This window comes from Gastrolobium bilobum, unplaced genomic scaffold (assembly GCF_033153095.1).
Source record: "Gastrolobium bilobum isolate Gb01-03AN ecotype WA unplaced genomic scaffold, APGP_CSIRO_Gbil_v1 utg29251, whole genome shotgun sequence".
Taxonomy (NCBI): Eukaryota; Viridiplantae; Streptophyta; class Magnoliopsida; order Fabales; family Fabaceae; genus Gastrolobium; species Gastrolobium bilobum.
The window spans coordinates 61,836-78,334 of record NW_026898534.1 but is presented as its reverse complement, the minus strand read 5'-3'; the positions used below and the strand labels follow the sequence as shown (position 1 = coordinate 78,334).

Below are 16,499 nucleotides of genomic sequence, written 5' to 3'. Positions count from 1 at the left end.
TATTGATATTCGGATATGGGGTCGGTGGATATCCGAATAAGGATATCCGGATATTATATCCGGATATGATATCCGAATATTGCCCCAACAAATATCCGGATATTCTGGGTTTTCGAGGACAGTAAAGGTACTGTTCATACAGAACTGTGTTATGGGTTTGTGGACCCTAATTCAATGAAGTGGGACTTCTGTAATAAATTAACTAAGTTAGAATCTAATTGATTAAGGGCTTGTGGCTTTGTGAGAAGCCTAAAGTCGTAAAACGTAAGGAAAGACGTTGTCTTTGTGTCATATGCTTGTTAAGTATATTGATATATTGTTGGTCCGAAACAGATTATGATTCTACTGTGTTTGGGCTTTGAGCTAGTGTGGACTCTTGGCATTGGATAGTTAGCTTGCAAGGTAAGCTTTCGTGTCCTCGGTTTAGCCATTGTTAGTTCCACCATGTCCCATGGGGGGATGGTTTATATGCATGATGTTGTTTTCATGTATTTTTTTGATAAATGCTATTGAGCTTTTATATTCGAGTGCCTTTATGATATGCATGTGGTGTTCCACCTATACGGTAAGCCTGAGTATGTGGAGACATACAAGATGGTGAGGCTGTGGGTGAGGTGCAAGCGGTGTTCCTTGTACTTATTGTGGGGTTGTAGACGTACGTCCTGCATTTCTCTGGCCAGTAGAATAGTGATAACACACATGGCATGAATATCTGTCGCACTGCATAGTTTTGGAACTTATATTGTTAAACTGCTTTTGAACTTATATTGCACATGTAAGTGAGCTTGGGGTGGAAGATCCTTGAGGACCCTTGTCTTACTGAGATTTCTGTTTAGAGATCTCACCCCACGTTAAGGCGCTTATTTCAGGTTCAAGTAACCCAGGGGTTGAGACCTCTAGTGGCAGGAGGCCAGAGCTTAATTAGCTGATAGTTCATACTTGCTGATTATGCTATTTATGCTTGGATGTTGGATCATGCTTATTGCTTCATGCGTTTAGCTTCATTTTTTTGGATTACCTTGTTGAGACTACTGTTGGGCTTTGTTGCCTTATTTGGTGAGCATGGGGATTGTCTATGCCACATTGAATTGACTATGTCTTAGTTTAGATTCGATTTGTAATAATGTATCAGGATTATGTCCGGACTACGTGTTGTAGTTTCGTGATTTTAGATACTCACAGTTATTTATATATTGAGGTATTTTAGTTAGCTGTCTTTTGCAATTTACATACAGGCAATGTTTTACGAAATGAATTAAGTAATTCAACTTGGTAACAATAGTAATGTCATAATTGAAAGTAAAAGTTATTCCGCATTTTTAATTAAGCGTGGCATAATACGATTACATGTTAACAAACCGGGTATACACAGGGTGTTACAAGGATGGAAATCCTCTTAAATAATAATTTTAATTATTAAATTAAAATATTAAATACTTTTATATTTTTAAAATATTAAATATATTTAAGAACCATGTCAGAGTATGAATAACCAAGCTTTAAAATAGAAAATTACTAAGTTGAATAAAACTAATTTTTAAGATGATACTATATTTGATACAAAGTAAAGTAATTGTGAATGTAGATTAGGTTTACTATATTGTAAATTGTAAACTAGCATAATTAGACGAAAGCCAAATCTAAATGCCATAAACAATATTACCCAATATTCGAGGCCCCAATTCCAACGACAAATGTAGTCTAAAGATATAATGCTTATCAACTCATGCATGTCACAAAAAGGGATATAGAATTTAACCTTGTTAGTCTGAAAGACAAGATAATTAACCAGTAAACCTTTTTACAATGTAGGCATGGCCGGGGATACAACCTTAGGAGAAAAATTATTTAAGAGAATGGTAAATAATTTGAATGTATTATACAAAAAGTCAATGCAAGTGTGCATTTAAATAAAGAGAATACAAACCGAAAAAAAAGTGAAAGTAAAAATTCGAGATCTACCATTCTCACCCCCTACATAGTCACAATTGCAAAGAAAATAGCGAAGAAAAAGAGGAGAGAAATATTGAACCGGTTGCATGTTACACATACGCAATGGGTTACGTGGTTCCAAACAAAATCGGGTTAAAAAGCACATATAGATACTTCCAACATGAATTTAATCTTCACTTCATTTAACAACAACACTCCATTCGTTTGTGGATCTCACATTTTTATTTATTTATTTTATTTATTTATTTTTTGTATATGTAACCCACACTTTTACGTTTCAACATCAATGTGCCACTCTTGCATGCACATCCACGTATCAATATGAAGGAAATGTAACGTTTTTGTCTCTCTTTTTCTTTCTTGCGATTTTCACTCTGTTTTTACCTTATTTTTCTCCCTTCATTACTCTCTTTTTCTTTTCTTTTTTATTTCCTTTTTTTTCTGCATCATTTCTCTCATTTGAAACTTATACTCAAAAGCTCGTATCGTATGATATAAGAAACTTGAGAAAAATAAAAGAACTCTTACGTAACCATATAGAGGTTGTGTTGATGTTGTGAGTGTGTGTATATATTCACTCCCTTAAACTCCACATTATATATATTCGCATTGTTCTCATTGTAGCTTCGTTGTTCTCTTTCTTTATTTCCAAAATGAAGAGGGATAAAAGTAGCAATTTTTATTATTGCTACTACAAGGGTCTTGTGGAGAAGAATGTAGTTGAGGATGGTGAGAGCTCGAAGAAGCCAAGGATCGCGGTCTTAACTCGCAGGCAAGCGCAAAGAGAGGTCTCTAGACCTTGTTGCGTTGTTTGTGAAGCGATGGAGAAGAACTTGATGGAGAATGTTGAGAAGAAGAAAGAGGAGGTGATGAAGAATGGTGAGGTTGATAAGGAAGAGAAGGGAGATGAAAGAGGAAAAGAAGTGGTTGATGATGATGAGAAAAATGGTGGAGAAAATAATGGTGATGGTGGTGTGGTGGTGAAAAATGTGTTGGAGGAGGAGAATAATAATAATAATAATAATAATAATAATAATAATGTGAACTTGATGTCAAGTGAGAATTTTGGGAAATGTGATTTGTTTGATTGGGGAGAGTGGAACTATGAGAGAGATCAAATTTGGAATGAGTGTACTTGTTCATACCCTTTCTTCTGGGAGTCTGAGTATGGTGCTTATTACTATTGGGATGTTCTTGCAAATGAAACAGGTGCTAAAGAATGGGTTGAACGCCTGTGGCAGGATTGAACCAATTGAGAAATCATGTCATGATGACCTCTCTGTTATCTCTCTCTCTATATATATATATTTGTTTATTTTGTAATATATATAGTCTGGTCTTTACTTTTCATGTGTAAGTAACATCTTTATGTGTTTAAAAGGTCTTAGTAAAGTTCGAGTGTGTTTGTTAATTACATTGATGTATGTTGAGAGGTCTCAGAGTTTTTATATTTAATGAATTACCTTTATGTTTTATGGGAAATTGTTTTCTCCAATAACTATCTCATGTCACAGAGACATAAAAAGACGTGCTTGCAATTTCTTTTCTTTTTTATTTTTCATTAACTTGTGAGCTTCACATTTCTTATTAGTATAGGAAAAAAAACTTCTCTCATGTTAAATGCGAAAAGTATTACCCATGTTATATATATATATATATATATATATATATATATATATATATATATATATATATAAGTTGTTATTGTTTTTGTTTTGTTAGTGAAATATTTCTTTTTGTAAATGTTTGTTTAGATCTTATATATTTTTTGGACACTAAATTAAATTAAATTGCCTTTTTATTTATGACCAGTCACTACAAGATTGGATTTTCTTTTTGTCCCAAAAGGCAAAAGAAAAAAGTAACTTTTTTCTTTCCTCACAAATAGAGAAAAAATATGGATTCTAGATGTGTTAAAAACTATACCAACATGTACCCAGAAAAAATAAAAGAAGAATATGTTGTTGAAGACAGTGGGTGATATTAAATCACTAAGAGGCTTGAACCCATGAATATACCAGAATGGAGTAGATGATCAGATATATCACTGTGCAATTATTATTAATAAAAACAGACTTACTTGGAATCAGATGATGAAACAAGCAGAATGATATGTCAGAAGAGGAATTAAATCCGAGCCCACAGAACGTGTCTCCTTAAGACAATTTGCCCCCTCACTGATGCCCAAGGTTGATGGACACTTGTCTTCCAGGATAGAACGAATTTCGTCTGAAGAATGGCGGCACTACCAATCAACAGCCTAAACGAACACAACAATATGCCAGAGGAAGTCACACCGGAGTATGAATAAAAAAATGCAAAAATCGGAAGGAGAAAAATTCCGGCAGAGTTTTAGTGCAGAAAATCGGATAAATTTCTGAAGGTGTCAGTGTCTATTTATAGACACTGACCGGTCACGATGAACATTCGCCGGCGGCGAACCGCCGTGACTGACAACGGTGAACCGCCGTGTCTGACGGCAGTGAACGAGTTGCAACCGGTGACCATTCCGATGAACAGGTACAACCGGTGACCGGTTCGCGAAAGGGAAGAACCGGTTCGGTTCAAAGTTGCTCAAAAAACCGGCGGGTAGAAATGTTTGGGTTCAAACTTTTTGGAGGGAAGCAACGTTTGGACAAAGTATTAAAAAATTATTTTTATTACACACATACGAACCGAATCGAACCGAACCGAACCGAACCGATCCGAGCCGGACGGACGGCAGCGCACGTGTGTGGTGAACCAAAGCTCACCTAGCTCCTCGCTCTCCACAAAATGTGTAGTGACCCTAAGGGCCAATCATAGAGAGTGAAGTGGGAGCTTATATACTCTCCCACTTCCTAGTATTTGTCCAATGTGGGACTTGTTAATACCCACACACCTCTTCATCTTCTCTTTCCTCTTTTCTTTATCAACCCACTTCTTATTCATAACCAATGGAATATTAGCATTAATTCCAACAATCCCCCACATGGATAAGAAGTCAAATCATCGTGACAAAAATGTATAAGAGTATAAATGCAAAGTGTAATTTCCTCAACGAGAAACAACTGCATCGAGATAGGTGGAGTTACCTTTGAACCTTCTCTAGTGAAAACCTATCGGATATACTCGGTCAATCGGTGGTCTAGGTCGACTTGAACCGTCAACCTTTAGTGTATACCTAGACAATAGGAGTCACATAATTGCTTCTCTAGCATTGTTGGTCCTTTGTTGCGCCCATTTTGGTCGTGGTTCACCTGCCTGGTTCTGCGAGTGTTTTAGAGAATCGGCCTTTGAAAATTTCTCATAGAAGCGGCCCTCACTTCACACTCACATAGGTGATTTCTTGTGATGTACCTCACTATACATCATCTGAACACAACAAATTAAGAAATCATTAAAAGCCTATGTGCTTACCCTCATAAATACACTGCCATGTCTTAGGAATGAGTATGAGTTTAAAAACTCCACAGTGTTTGAACAGTCGAACATCACTTAGTTGTCTCTATGAACCTAGTTCATGGGATCTCCACTCTTCTAGGTAGAGTTATCGCAATGCTCAACAATTGATAGGCCTTAAACCCATTCCTTTCGACAAATTTTCAACCAACTCTCTAGGAATCCCTTTGGTTAACGGATCCGCTATGTTCTCTTTAGACTTGACAAAGTCAATTGTAATAATTCCAATCGAGAGTAGTTGTCTAACGGTATCATGTCTACGACGTATGTGTCTAGACTTACCGTTATACATGACGTTCTTGGCCCTTCCAATAGCTTATTGGCTATCACAATGTATGCATACAGATGGTACCGATTTTGGCCAATTAGGAACATCCTCAATAAAATTACGCAGCCATTCGGCTTCTTCACCGACCTTATCTAAAGCAATAAATTCTGCTTCCATGGTTGACCTTGCGATGCAAGTCTTTTTGGACGATTTCCAAGACACAGCACCTCCGCCAAGGGTGAACACATATCCACTTGTGGATCTAGTGTCGTTAGAGCCGGTGATCCAATTTGCATCACAATACCCTTCTATAACTGCGGGGTATTTCTCGTAATGCAAAGCATAATCTTGAGTATACTTCAAGTATCCCAAAAATCTTACCATAGCTTTCCAATGATTCTCATTTGGATTACTGGTAAAGCGACTCAACAGACTTACTGCATAAGCAATATCAGGTCTGGTGCAGTGCATAACATACATAAGGCTTCCCAACACTTGAGCATATAGCTTTTGTGTTGTAGCTTTACCAATTTTCTTCAATAAACTAAGATTAGAATCTACAGGGTTCCTCACAGGAGTTATATTCAAACTCTTGAATTTCTCAAGAACCTTAGCTATATAGTGAGCCTGTGATAAGGCCAACCCTGCAGATGTCCTATGGATTTTAATACCTAGGATAACGTCTGCTATCCCCATATCTTTCATATCAAACTTACTTTTAAGTAATTGTTTAGTAGCATTAATCATTTGATTATTACTACCCATGATCAACATGTCATCTACATAAAGACAGACAATGGCAAACCCTTTTTCAGTTTTTCAAACATAGACACATTTGTCACATTCATTAATTCGAAAACCATTTGACAACATAACTTTGTCAAATTTTTCATGCCATTGTTTTGGAGCTTGCTTTAACCCGTAAAGGGATTTTATTAAGCGACAAACTTTCCGTTCTTGTCCTGGAACAACAAAACCTTCAGGTTTTTCTAAATATGTCTCTTCTTCTAGGTCGCCGTTTAAGAAGGAAGTTTTAACATCCATTTGATGTACTTCTAATCCATTCAACGCAGCTATCGCGATCAACATCCTAATGGATGTGATCCTTGTAACAGGTGAATAAGTATCAAAATAATCAGGACCTTCACGTTTCCTGTAGCCTTTTACCACAAGCCTAGCTTTATATTTATCAATAGTGCCATTCTCTTTCATTTTTCTTTTGAACACCCACTTACTGCCTAAAGGCTTATTGCTAGGAGGAAGATTTACCAATTCCCAAGTGTGGTTGGACAAGATAGACTCTATCTCACTATTGATAGTCTCTTCCTAGAATGGTCCTTCCGGGGACGTTATAGCTTCCTTATATGTCTGAGGCTCATTTTCTAATAAATATGTCATAAAATCAGGTCCAAAGGATGTGGAGGTCTTTTGTGTCTTGCTACGCCTAGGTTCATCTTCTACATCCTCTACAGGATCAGTATCAGTTGTAGCATCCCGAGGTATCACAACCTGATCATCATTTTTACCACTTGATTCATGTATTTTCTTATACGGAAATACGTCTTCAAAGAAAGTGACTTCCCTTGACTCAATAACCGTATTAACATGTATATGTGAGACATCAGATTTACAAACTAGAAACCGATAAGCACTACTATTAAGTGCATAACCGATGAATACACAATCCACGGTTTTTGGTCTGATTTTCAACCTTTTGGGTTTAGGAACCGCAACCTTAGCCAAGCACCCCCACACTCTAAAGTATTTCAGGGATGGCTTCTTTCCTTTCCATATATCATATGGTATGTTGTTTGTCTTTTTGTGAGGCCTTCTATTAATAATATAATTAGCCGTCAAAATGGCTTCCCCCCACAAATTCTGTGGTAAACCGGACGTAATTAACATAGCATTGAACATCTCTTTCAATGTCCGAATTTTTCTTTCTGCAATCCCATTTGATTGCAGCGAATAAGGAGCTGTTGTCTGGTGTATAATACCAGACTCTATACAGAATTCCTCGAAGGGGCCATCATATTCTCCCCCACGATCGCTCCTTACCATTTTAATTTTCTTGTTGAGTTGATTCTTAACTTCACTTTTATATTGCTTAAAAGCAACAATAGCTTCATCTTTACTATTAAGTCGATACACATAACAATATCTACTGCAGTCATCAATAAATGTAATAAAGTATTTCTTATTACCCCTAGATGGTGTAGATTTCATGTCACATATATCAGTATGTATTAAATCTAACAACTCGGTTGATCTTTCAACTGATTTAAAAGGTAATTTCAAATTTTTTAATTCAACACATACTTGGCACTTATTATTTAAACATTCAAATTTAGGCAATAAATCTAAATGAACTAAACTCTTAATTGACCTTAGATTAACATGTCCTAATCTATTATTCCATAAATTAGAAGACTCAAGCAAGTAAACAGAAGTAGTATTATTATTAATAATATTGGAATTGTTTACAGTCATCACATTCAATTTGAAAAGGCCCTCACTAAGGTAGCCGTTTCCTACATACACATCATTCTTAGTAAGTACAAACTTATCAGAAACAAATACAAGTTTAAAGCCATTCTTGCTTAACAGAGATCCAGAAACTAAGTTCTTGTGAATATTAGGCACATGGAGCACATCATTCAGTGTCACTATCTTGCCAGATGTCATCTTCAAAGCCACTTTGCCCACACCTTCAACTTTTGAAGTAGATGAGTTACCCATATAAAGTTTCTCATCATTATCAGTAGGAGTATAGGAAGAGAACATTCCCTTGTTTGAACAAACATGTCTGGTGGCACCAGTGTCCACCCACCATTCCGTAGAATCTCCTATCAAATTGCACTCCATCACCACTGCTGCCAGATTCAGTTCTTCAACCTGATTAGCAATATCAACCATATTGGCTTGAGTGCTCTTATTCTTCTTATTGAACTTTTGTGGCTTCCTCTGATCTTTCTTTTGTTCCTTCTTACAATCCTTTGCACGGTGGCCAGGATTCCCACAATTGTAACAGTTTCCTTTGAACTTTTTGCCCTTTCCTTGCTTAGCATTTCCATCTTCAGAGTATTTCCTTTTCTTTAACTTTGACCCCTCTTCAACTATATTAGCCTTAGAGATCATAGGATTGTTGCCATGCCTCTTATCAGACATTTTATTGTCTTCTTCTATTCTGAGTCTGGTAACCAGATCTTCAAGTGACAATTCCTTGCGCTTATGCTTCAGATAATTCTTGAAGTCTCTCCAAGAGTTTGGTAATTTTTCTATGAAAGCAGCAACTTGGAAAGACTCACTATGAGACATTCCTTCTGCATGAATTTCATGCACAATCACTTTAAGTTCCTCAACTTGACTCACAACAGATTTGGAGTCTTGCATCTTGAAGTCCAAGAATCTGCCAACTATGAATTTCGTCAAGGCAGCATCCTCAGTTTTATACTTCTTGTCCAGACTTACCCAAAGTTCCTTACTAGTCTTCAGGGTACAATACACATTATACAATGAGTTGTCCAGAGCATTGAGAATATAGTTCCTACAAAGGAAGTCAGAATGCTTAAAAGCATCAATGGCAGCAACCTTTTCCTTGTCAGATTGTTCTCCCTCATTCAGTGTAGGAGCATCTTCCTTGAGGAAACGGTCCAAACTCAGAGTTGTCAAATAGAACAACGTCTTCTGTTGCCAGCGTTTGAAATTTGTTCCATTTAGTTTTTCCGGCTTGTCAGCATGCATTGGAACAGAGGCAGTAACATTGGCAATGTTTGTACTTACAGTAGCCATTTCTGTTACACAAACAGAATTCAAAATTAATCACACAGATTAATTTATCACACAGATTAATCACAGTGTAAATAAAACAGAAACAATATATAAAATAAAATACAGAATATACTGATCACGGGTTCAAAACACCAAATTATATTAAGATTGTTGTTGAAGACAGTGGGTGATATTAAATCACTAAGAGGCTTGAACCCGTGAATATACCAGAATGGAGTAGATGATCAGATATATCACTGTGCAATTATTAATAATAAAAACATACTTACATGGAATCAGATGATGAAACAAGCAGAATGATAAAACAATCAGAATGATATGTCAAAAGAGGAATTAAATCCGAGCCCACAGAACGTGTCTCCTTAAGACAATTTGCCCCCTCACTGATGCCCAAGGTTGATGGACACTTGTCTCCCAGGATAGAACGGATTTCGTCTGAAGAATAGCGGCACTACCAATCAACAGCCCAAACGAACACAAAAATATGCCAGAGGAAGTCACACCGGAGTATGAATAGGAATATGCAAAAACCGGAAGGAGAAATTTTCCGACAGAGTTTCAGTGCAGAAAATCGGATAAATTTCTGAAGGTGTCAGTGGCTATTTATAGACACTGACCGGTCACGATGAACAGACGCCGACGGTGAACCACGGCAGTGACGGGTGCGACCGGTGACCGTTCCGATGAACAGGTACAACCGGTCACCGGTTCGCGAAAGGGAAGAACCGGTTCGGTTCAAAGTTGCTCAAAAAACTGGCAGGTAGAAACGTTTGGGTTCAAACTTTTTGGAGGGAAGCAACGTTTGGACAAAATATTAAAAAATAATTATTTTTATTACTCACAACCGAATCGAGCCGAACCGGCCGGCCGGATGGCGGCGGTACGCGCGTGGTGAACCAAAGCTCACCTAGCTCCTTCCTCTCCTAAAAATGTGTTGTGACCCTAAGGGCCAATCTTAGAGAGTGAGGTGGGAGCTTATATACTCTCCCACTTCCTACTATTTGTCCAATGTGGGACTTGTTAATACCCACACACCTCTTCATCTTCCCTTTCCTCTTTTCTTTATCAACCCACTACTTATTCATAACCAATGGATTATTAGCATTAATTCAACAATCCCCCACATGGATAAGAAGTCAAATCATCGTGACAAAAATGTATAAGAGTATAAATGCAAAGTGTAATTTCCTCAACGAGAAACAACTGCATCGAGATAGGTGGAGTTACCTTTGAACCTTCTCTAGTGAAAACCTATCGGATATACTCGGTCAATCGGTGGTCTAGGTCGACTTGAACCCTCAACCTTTAGTGTATACCTAGACAATAGGAGTCACATAATTGCTTCTCTAGCATTGTTGGTCCTTTGTTGCGCCCATTTTGGCCGTGGGTCACCTGCCTGGTTCTGCGAGTGTTTTAGAGAATCGGCCTTTGAAAATTTCTCATAGAAGCGGCCCTCACTTCACACTCACATAGGTGATTTCTTGTGATGTACCTCACTATACATCATCTGAACACAACAAATTAAGAAATCATTAAAAGCCTATGTGCTTACCCTCATAAATACACTGCCATGTCTTAGGAATGAGTATGAGTTTAAAAACTCCACAGTGTTTGAACAGTCAAACATCACTTAGTTGTCTCTTTGAACCTAGTTCATGGGATCTCCACTCTTCTAGGTAGAGTTATCGCAATGCTCAACAATTGATAGGCCTTAAACCCATTCCTTTCGACAAATTTTCAACCAACTCTCTAGGAATCCCTTTGGTTAACGGATCCGCTATGTTCTCTTTAGACTTGACAAAGTCAATTGTAATAATTCCATTCGAGAGTAGTTGTCTAACGGTATCATGTCTACGATGTATGTGTCTAGACTTACCGTTATACATGACGTTCTTGGCCCTTCCAATAGCTTCTTGGCTATCACAATGTATGCATACAGATGGTACCGATTTTGGCCAATTAGGAACATCCTCAATAAAATTACGAAGCCAATGGATTTTAATACCTAGGATAACATCTGCTATCCCCATATATTTCATATCAAACTCACTTTTAAGTAATTGTTTAGTAGCATTAATCATTTGATTATTACTACTCATGATCAACATGTCGTCTACATAAAGACAGACAATGGCAAACCCTTTTTCAGTATTTCGAACATAGACACATTTTTCACATTCATTAATTCAAAAACCATTTGACAACATAACTTTGTCAAATTTTTCATGCCATTATTTTGGAGCTTGCTTTAACCCGTAAAGGGATTTTATTAAGCGACAAACTTTCCGTTCTTGTCCTGGAACAACAAAACCTTCAGGTTTTTCTAAATATGTTTCTTATTCTAGGTTGCCGTTTAAGAAGGAAGTTTTAACATCCATTTGATGTACTTCTAATCCATTCAATGCAGCTATCGCGATCAACATCCTAATGGATGTGATCCTTGTAACAGGTGAATAAGTATCGAAATAATCGAGACCTTCACGTTGCATGTAGCCTTTTACCACAAGCCTAGCTTTATATTTATCAATAGTGCCATTCTCTTTCATTTTTCTTTTGAACACCCACTTACTTCCTAAAGGCTTATTGCTAGGAGGAAGATTTACCAATTCCCAAGTATGGTTGGACAAGATAGACACTACCTCACTATTGATAGCATCTTCCTAGAATGGTCCTTCTGGGGACGTTATAGCTTCCTTATATGTCCGAGGCTCATTTTCTAATAAATATGTCATAAAATCAGGTCCAAAGGATGTGGAGGTCCTTTGTCTCTTGCTACGTCTAGGTTCATCTTCTACATCCTCTACAGGATCAATATCAGTTGTAGCATCCCGAGGTATCACAACCTGATCATCATTTTTACCACTTGATTCATGTATTTTCTTATACGGAAATACGTCTTCAAAGAGAGTGACTTCCCTTGACTCAATAACCGTATTAACATGTATATCTGAGACATTAGATTTACAAACTAGAAACCGATAAGCACTACTATTAAGTGCATAACCGATGAATACACAATCCACGGTCCGATTTTCAACCTTTTGGGTTTAGGGATGGCTTCTTTCCTTTCCATATATCATATAGTATGATGTTTGTCTTTTTGTGAGGTATTCTATTAATAATATAATTAGCCGTCAAAATGGCTTCCCCCCACAAATTCTGTGGTAAACCAGACGTAATTAACATAGCATTGAACATCTCTTTCAATGTCCTAATTTTTCTTTCTGCAATCCCATTTGTTGCGGTGAATAAGGAGATGTTGTTTGGTGTATAATACCAGACTCTATACAGAATTCCTCGAAGGGGCCATCATATTCTCCCCCACGATCGCTCCTTAACATTTTAATTTTCTTGTTGAGTTGATTCTCAACTTCACTTTTATATTGCTTAAAAGCAACAATAGCTTCATCTTTACTATTAAGTAGATACACATAACAATATCTACTGCAGTCATCAATAAATGTAATAAAGTATTTCTTATTACCCCTAGATGGTGTAGATTTCATGTCACATATATCAGTATGTATTAAATCTAACAACTCGATTGATCTTTCAACTGATTTAAAAGGTAATTTCAAAAAATTTGATTTCAACACATACTTGGCACTTATTATTTAAACATTCCAATTTAGGTAATAAATCTAAATGAACTAAACTCTTAATTGACCTTAGATTAACATGTCCTAATCTATTATGCCATAAATTAGAAGACTCAAGCAAGTAAACAGAAGTAGTAGTATTATTAATAATATTGGAATTATTTACAGTCATCACATTCAATTTGAAAAGGCCCTCACTAAGGTAGCTGTTTCCTACATACACATCATTCTTAGTAAGTACAAACTTATCAGAAACAAATACAAGTTTAAAGCCATTCTTGCTTAACAGAGATCCAGAAACTAAGTTCTTGTGAATATTAGGCACATGGAGCACATCATTCAGTGTCACTATCTTGCCAGATGTCATCTTCAAAGCCACTTTGCCCACACCTTCAACTTTTGAAGTAGATGAGTTACCCATATAAAGTTTCTCATCATTATCAGTAGGAGTATAGGAGGAGAACATTCCCTTGTTTGAACAGACATGTCTGGTGGCACCAGTGTCAAGCCACCATTCCTTAGAATCTCCTATCAGATTGCACTCCATCACCACTGCTGCCAGATTCAGTTCTTCAACTTGATTAGCAATATCAACCATATTGGCTTGAGTGCTCTTCTTCTTCTTATTGAACTTTTGTGGCTTCCTCTGATCTTTCTTTTGTTCCTTCTTACAATCCTTTGCACGGTGGCCAGGATTCCCACAATTGTAACAGTTGCCTTTGAACTTTTTGCCCTTTCCTTGCTTAGCATTTCCATCTTCAGAGTATTTCCTTTTCTTTAACTTTGACCCCTCTTCAACTATATTAGCCTTAGAGATCATAGGATTGTTGCCATGCCTCTTATCAGACATATTATTGTCTTCTTCTATTCTGAATCTGGTAACCAGATCTTCAAGTGACAATTCCTTGTGCTTAAGCTTCAGATAATTCTTGAAGTCTCTCCAAGAGTTTGGTAATTTTTCTATGAAAGCAGCAACTTGGAAAGACTCACTAAGAGACATTCCTTCTGCATGAATTTCATGCACAATCACTTTAAGTTCCTCAACTTGACTCACAACAGATTTGGAGTCTTGCATCTTGAAGTCCAAGATTCTGCCAACTATGAATTTCTTCAAGGCAGCATCCTCAGTTTTATACTTCTTGTCCAGACTTACCCAAAGTTCCTTACTAGTCTTCAGGGTACAGTACACATTATACAATGAGTTGTCCAGATCATTGAGAATATAGTTCCTGCAAAGGAAGTCAGAATGCTTAAAAGCATCAATGGCAGCAACCTTTTCCTTGTCAGATTGTTCTCCCTCATTCAGTGTAGGAGCATCTTCCTTGAGGAAACGGTCCAGACTCAGAGTTGTCAAATAGAACAACATCTTCTGTTGCCAGCGTTTGAAATTTGTTCCATTCAGTTTTTCCGGTTTGTCAGCATGCATTGGAACAGAGGCAGTAACATTGGCATTGTTTATACTTACAGTAGCCATTTCTGTTACACAAACAGAATTCAAAATTAATCACACGGATTAATCACAGTGTAAATAAAACAGAAACAATATATAAAATAAAATACAGAATATACTGATCACGGGTTCAAAAAACCAAATTATATTAAGATTGTTGTTGAAGACAGTGGGTGATATTAAATCACTAAGAGGCTTGAACCCGTGAATATACCAAAATTGAGTAGATGATCAGATATATCACTGTGCAATTATTAATAATAAAAACAGACTTACTTGGAATCAGATGATGAAACAAGCAGAATGATAAAACAATCAGAATGATATGTCAAAAGAGGAATTAAATCCGAGCCCACAGAACGTGTCTCCTTAAGACAATTTGCCCCCTCACTGATGCCCAAGGTTGATGGACACTTGTCTCCCAGGATAGAACGAATTTCGTCTGAAGAATGGCGGCACTACCAATCAACAGCCCAAACGAACACAACAATATGCCAGAGGAAGTCACACCGGAGTATGAATAGGAATATGCAAAAACCGGAAGGAGAAATTTTCCGGCAGAGTTTCAGTGCAGAAAATCGGATAAATTTCTGAAGGTGTCAGTGTCTATTTATAGACACTGACCGGTCACGATGAACAGTCACCGACGGCGAACCGGCAGGTAGAAACGGTGTAAGGGAAGAACCGGTTCGGTTCAAAGTTGCTCAAAAAACCGGCAGGTAGAAACGTTGGGGTTCAAACTTTTTGGAGGGAAGCAATGTTTGGACAAAATATTAAAAAATAATTATTTTTATTACTCACAACCGAACCGAGCCGAACCGGCCGGCCGGACGGCGGCGGTACGCGCGTGGTGAACCAAAGCTCACCTAGCTCCTTCCTCTCCACAAAATGTGTATTGACCCTAAGGGCCAATCTTAGAGAGTGAGGTGGGAGCTTATATGCTCTCTCACTTCCTGCTATTTGTCCAATGTGGGACTTGTTAATACCCACACACCTCTTCATCTTCCCTTTCCTCTTTTCTTTATCAACCCACTTCTTATTCATAACCAATGGATTATTAGCATTAATTCCAACAGAATAATGTAGTGGTTCCCTTTATCCATGACTTGAACTCATTTTCTGCAGAGAAATCACTCAATTCATGATCAATCTTGGCTTTTCATAATCCAACTAATGAGGAGTGAGTAAAAGTTTGTATAGGTTAGGCAATAGTATAAACTATTAAATCTTTTGGGTTGAATTTTTTCTTTACATGGTATCAGAGCTTCGGTGTCATAGGTTCGATTCTTACCGTTCCCACTTTCTTTTGTAGAATCTCTTAACATAGCACAGATAAGTGAGTCTGTACATTATCCACCCTTCTTGCCTAGTGGCTTCTTGTGTGAGGGAGTGTGTTAGAAAAATATATAAACTATTGATGGGGTCTTCAGTTAACAACTTAAATTTTTTGATTGAATTGATTCTTTGCGATATACTGGAAAGAGATTTAAAGACCAATGACTTTATCAACCAACTCACAATAGACAAAAGAACAATATTGATTCCAAATGAACACCGAATGTTGGTCCACTAGGATTTTCCTTAGAAGATTGAAGATAACATCATTTTTATGGCTTTCAGATTAAGGATATGGCAACTTTCCAACAAGATTGCGATAAATCTTGCAGTTCTTCAGGGAATTTAAGAAGATGATTTGGAAGAAGCCCAAATTGGAAGATAAAGATGAGCCACTAGAAGGAAGAAAACACACAAGAAAAAAGAGAGAGGGGGGGGGGGGGGGCAAAGACAAACGGCAAAAAAGAAAAAAGAAAAATACCTCCTTACCCAGTACCTAGACGAAAAAAGGCATGTGCAATTAAATATTTCGAGAATCTATAAGTTATCAGCAATTAATCCTTGTTTTTTAACTTGGGTAGTGAGCTAATTCTTTTAAAAAGGATTTAGCATTACTAGGCTTTTTGACCCTTTTGCCCTTCATTAATTAATTAATAAACAT

At 37.2% G+C, this 16,499-nt stretch overlaps 1 protein-coding gene across 1 annotated transcript; it reads left to right on the top strand.

Moving 5' to 3' along the window:
• Positions 1-2,606: 2,606 nt before the first annotated feature.
• LOC133317191 (uncharacterized) lies at positions 2,607-3,200 on the top strand. Its single transcript, XM_061519025.1, has one exon. It carries the CDS (start codon positions 2,607-2,609, stop codon positions 3,198-3,200), a length of 594 nt encoding a protein of 197 aa, XP_061375009.1.
• Positions 3,201-16,499: the final 13,299 nt, after the last annotated feature.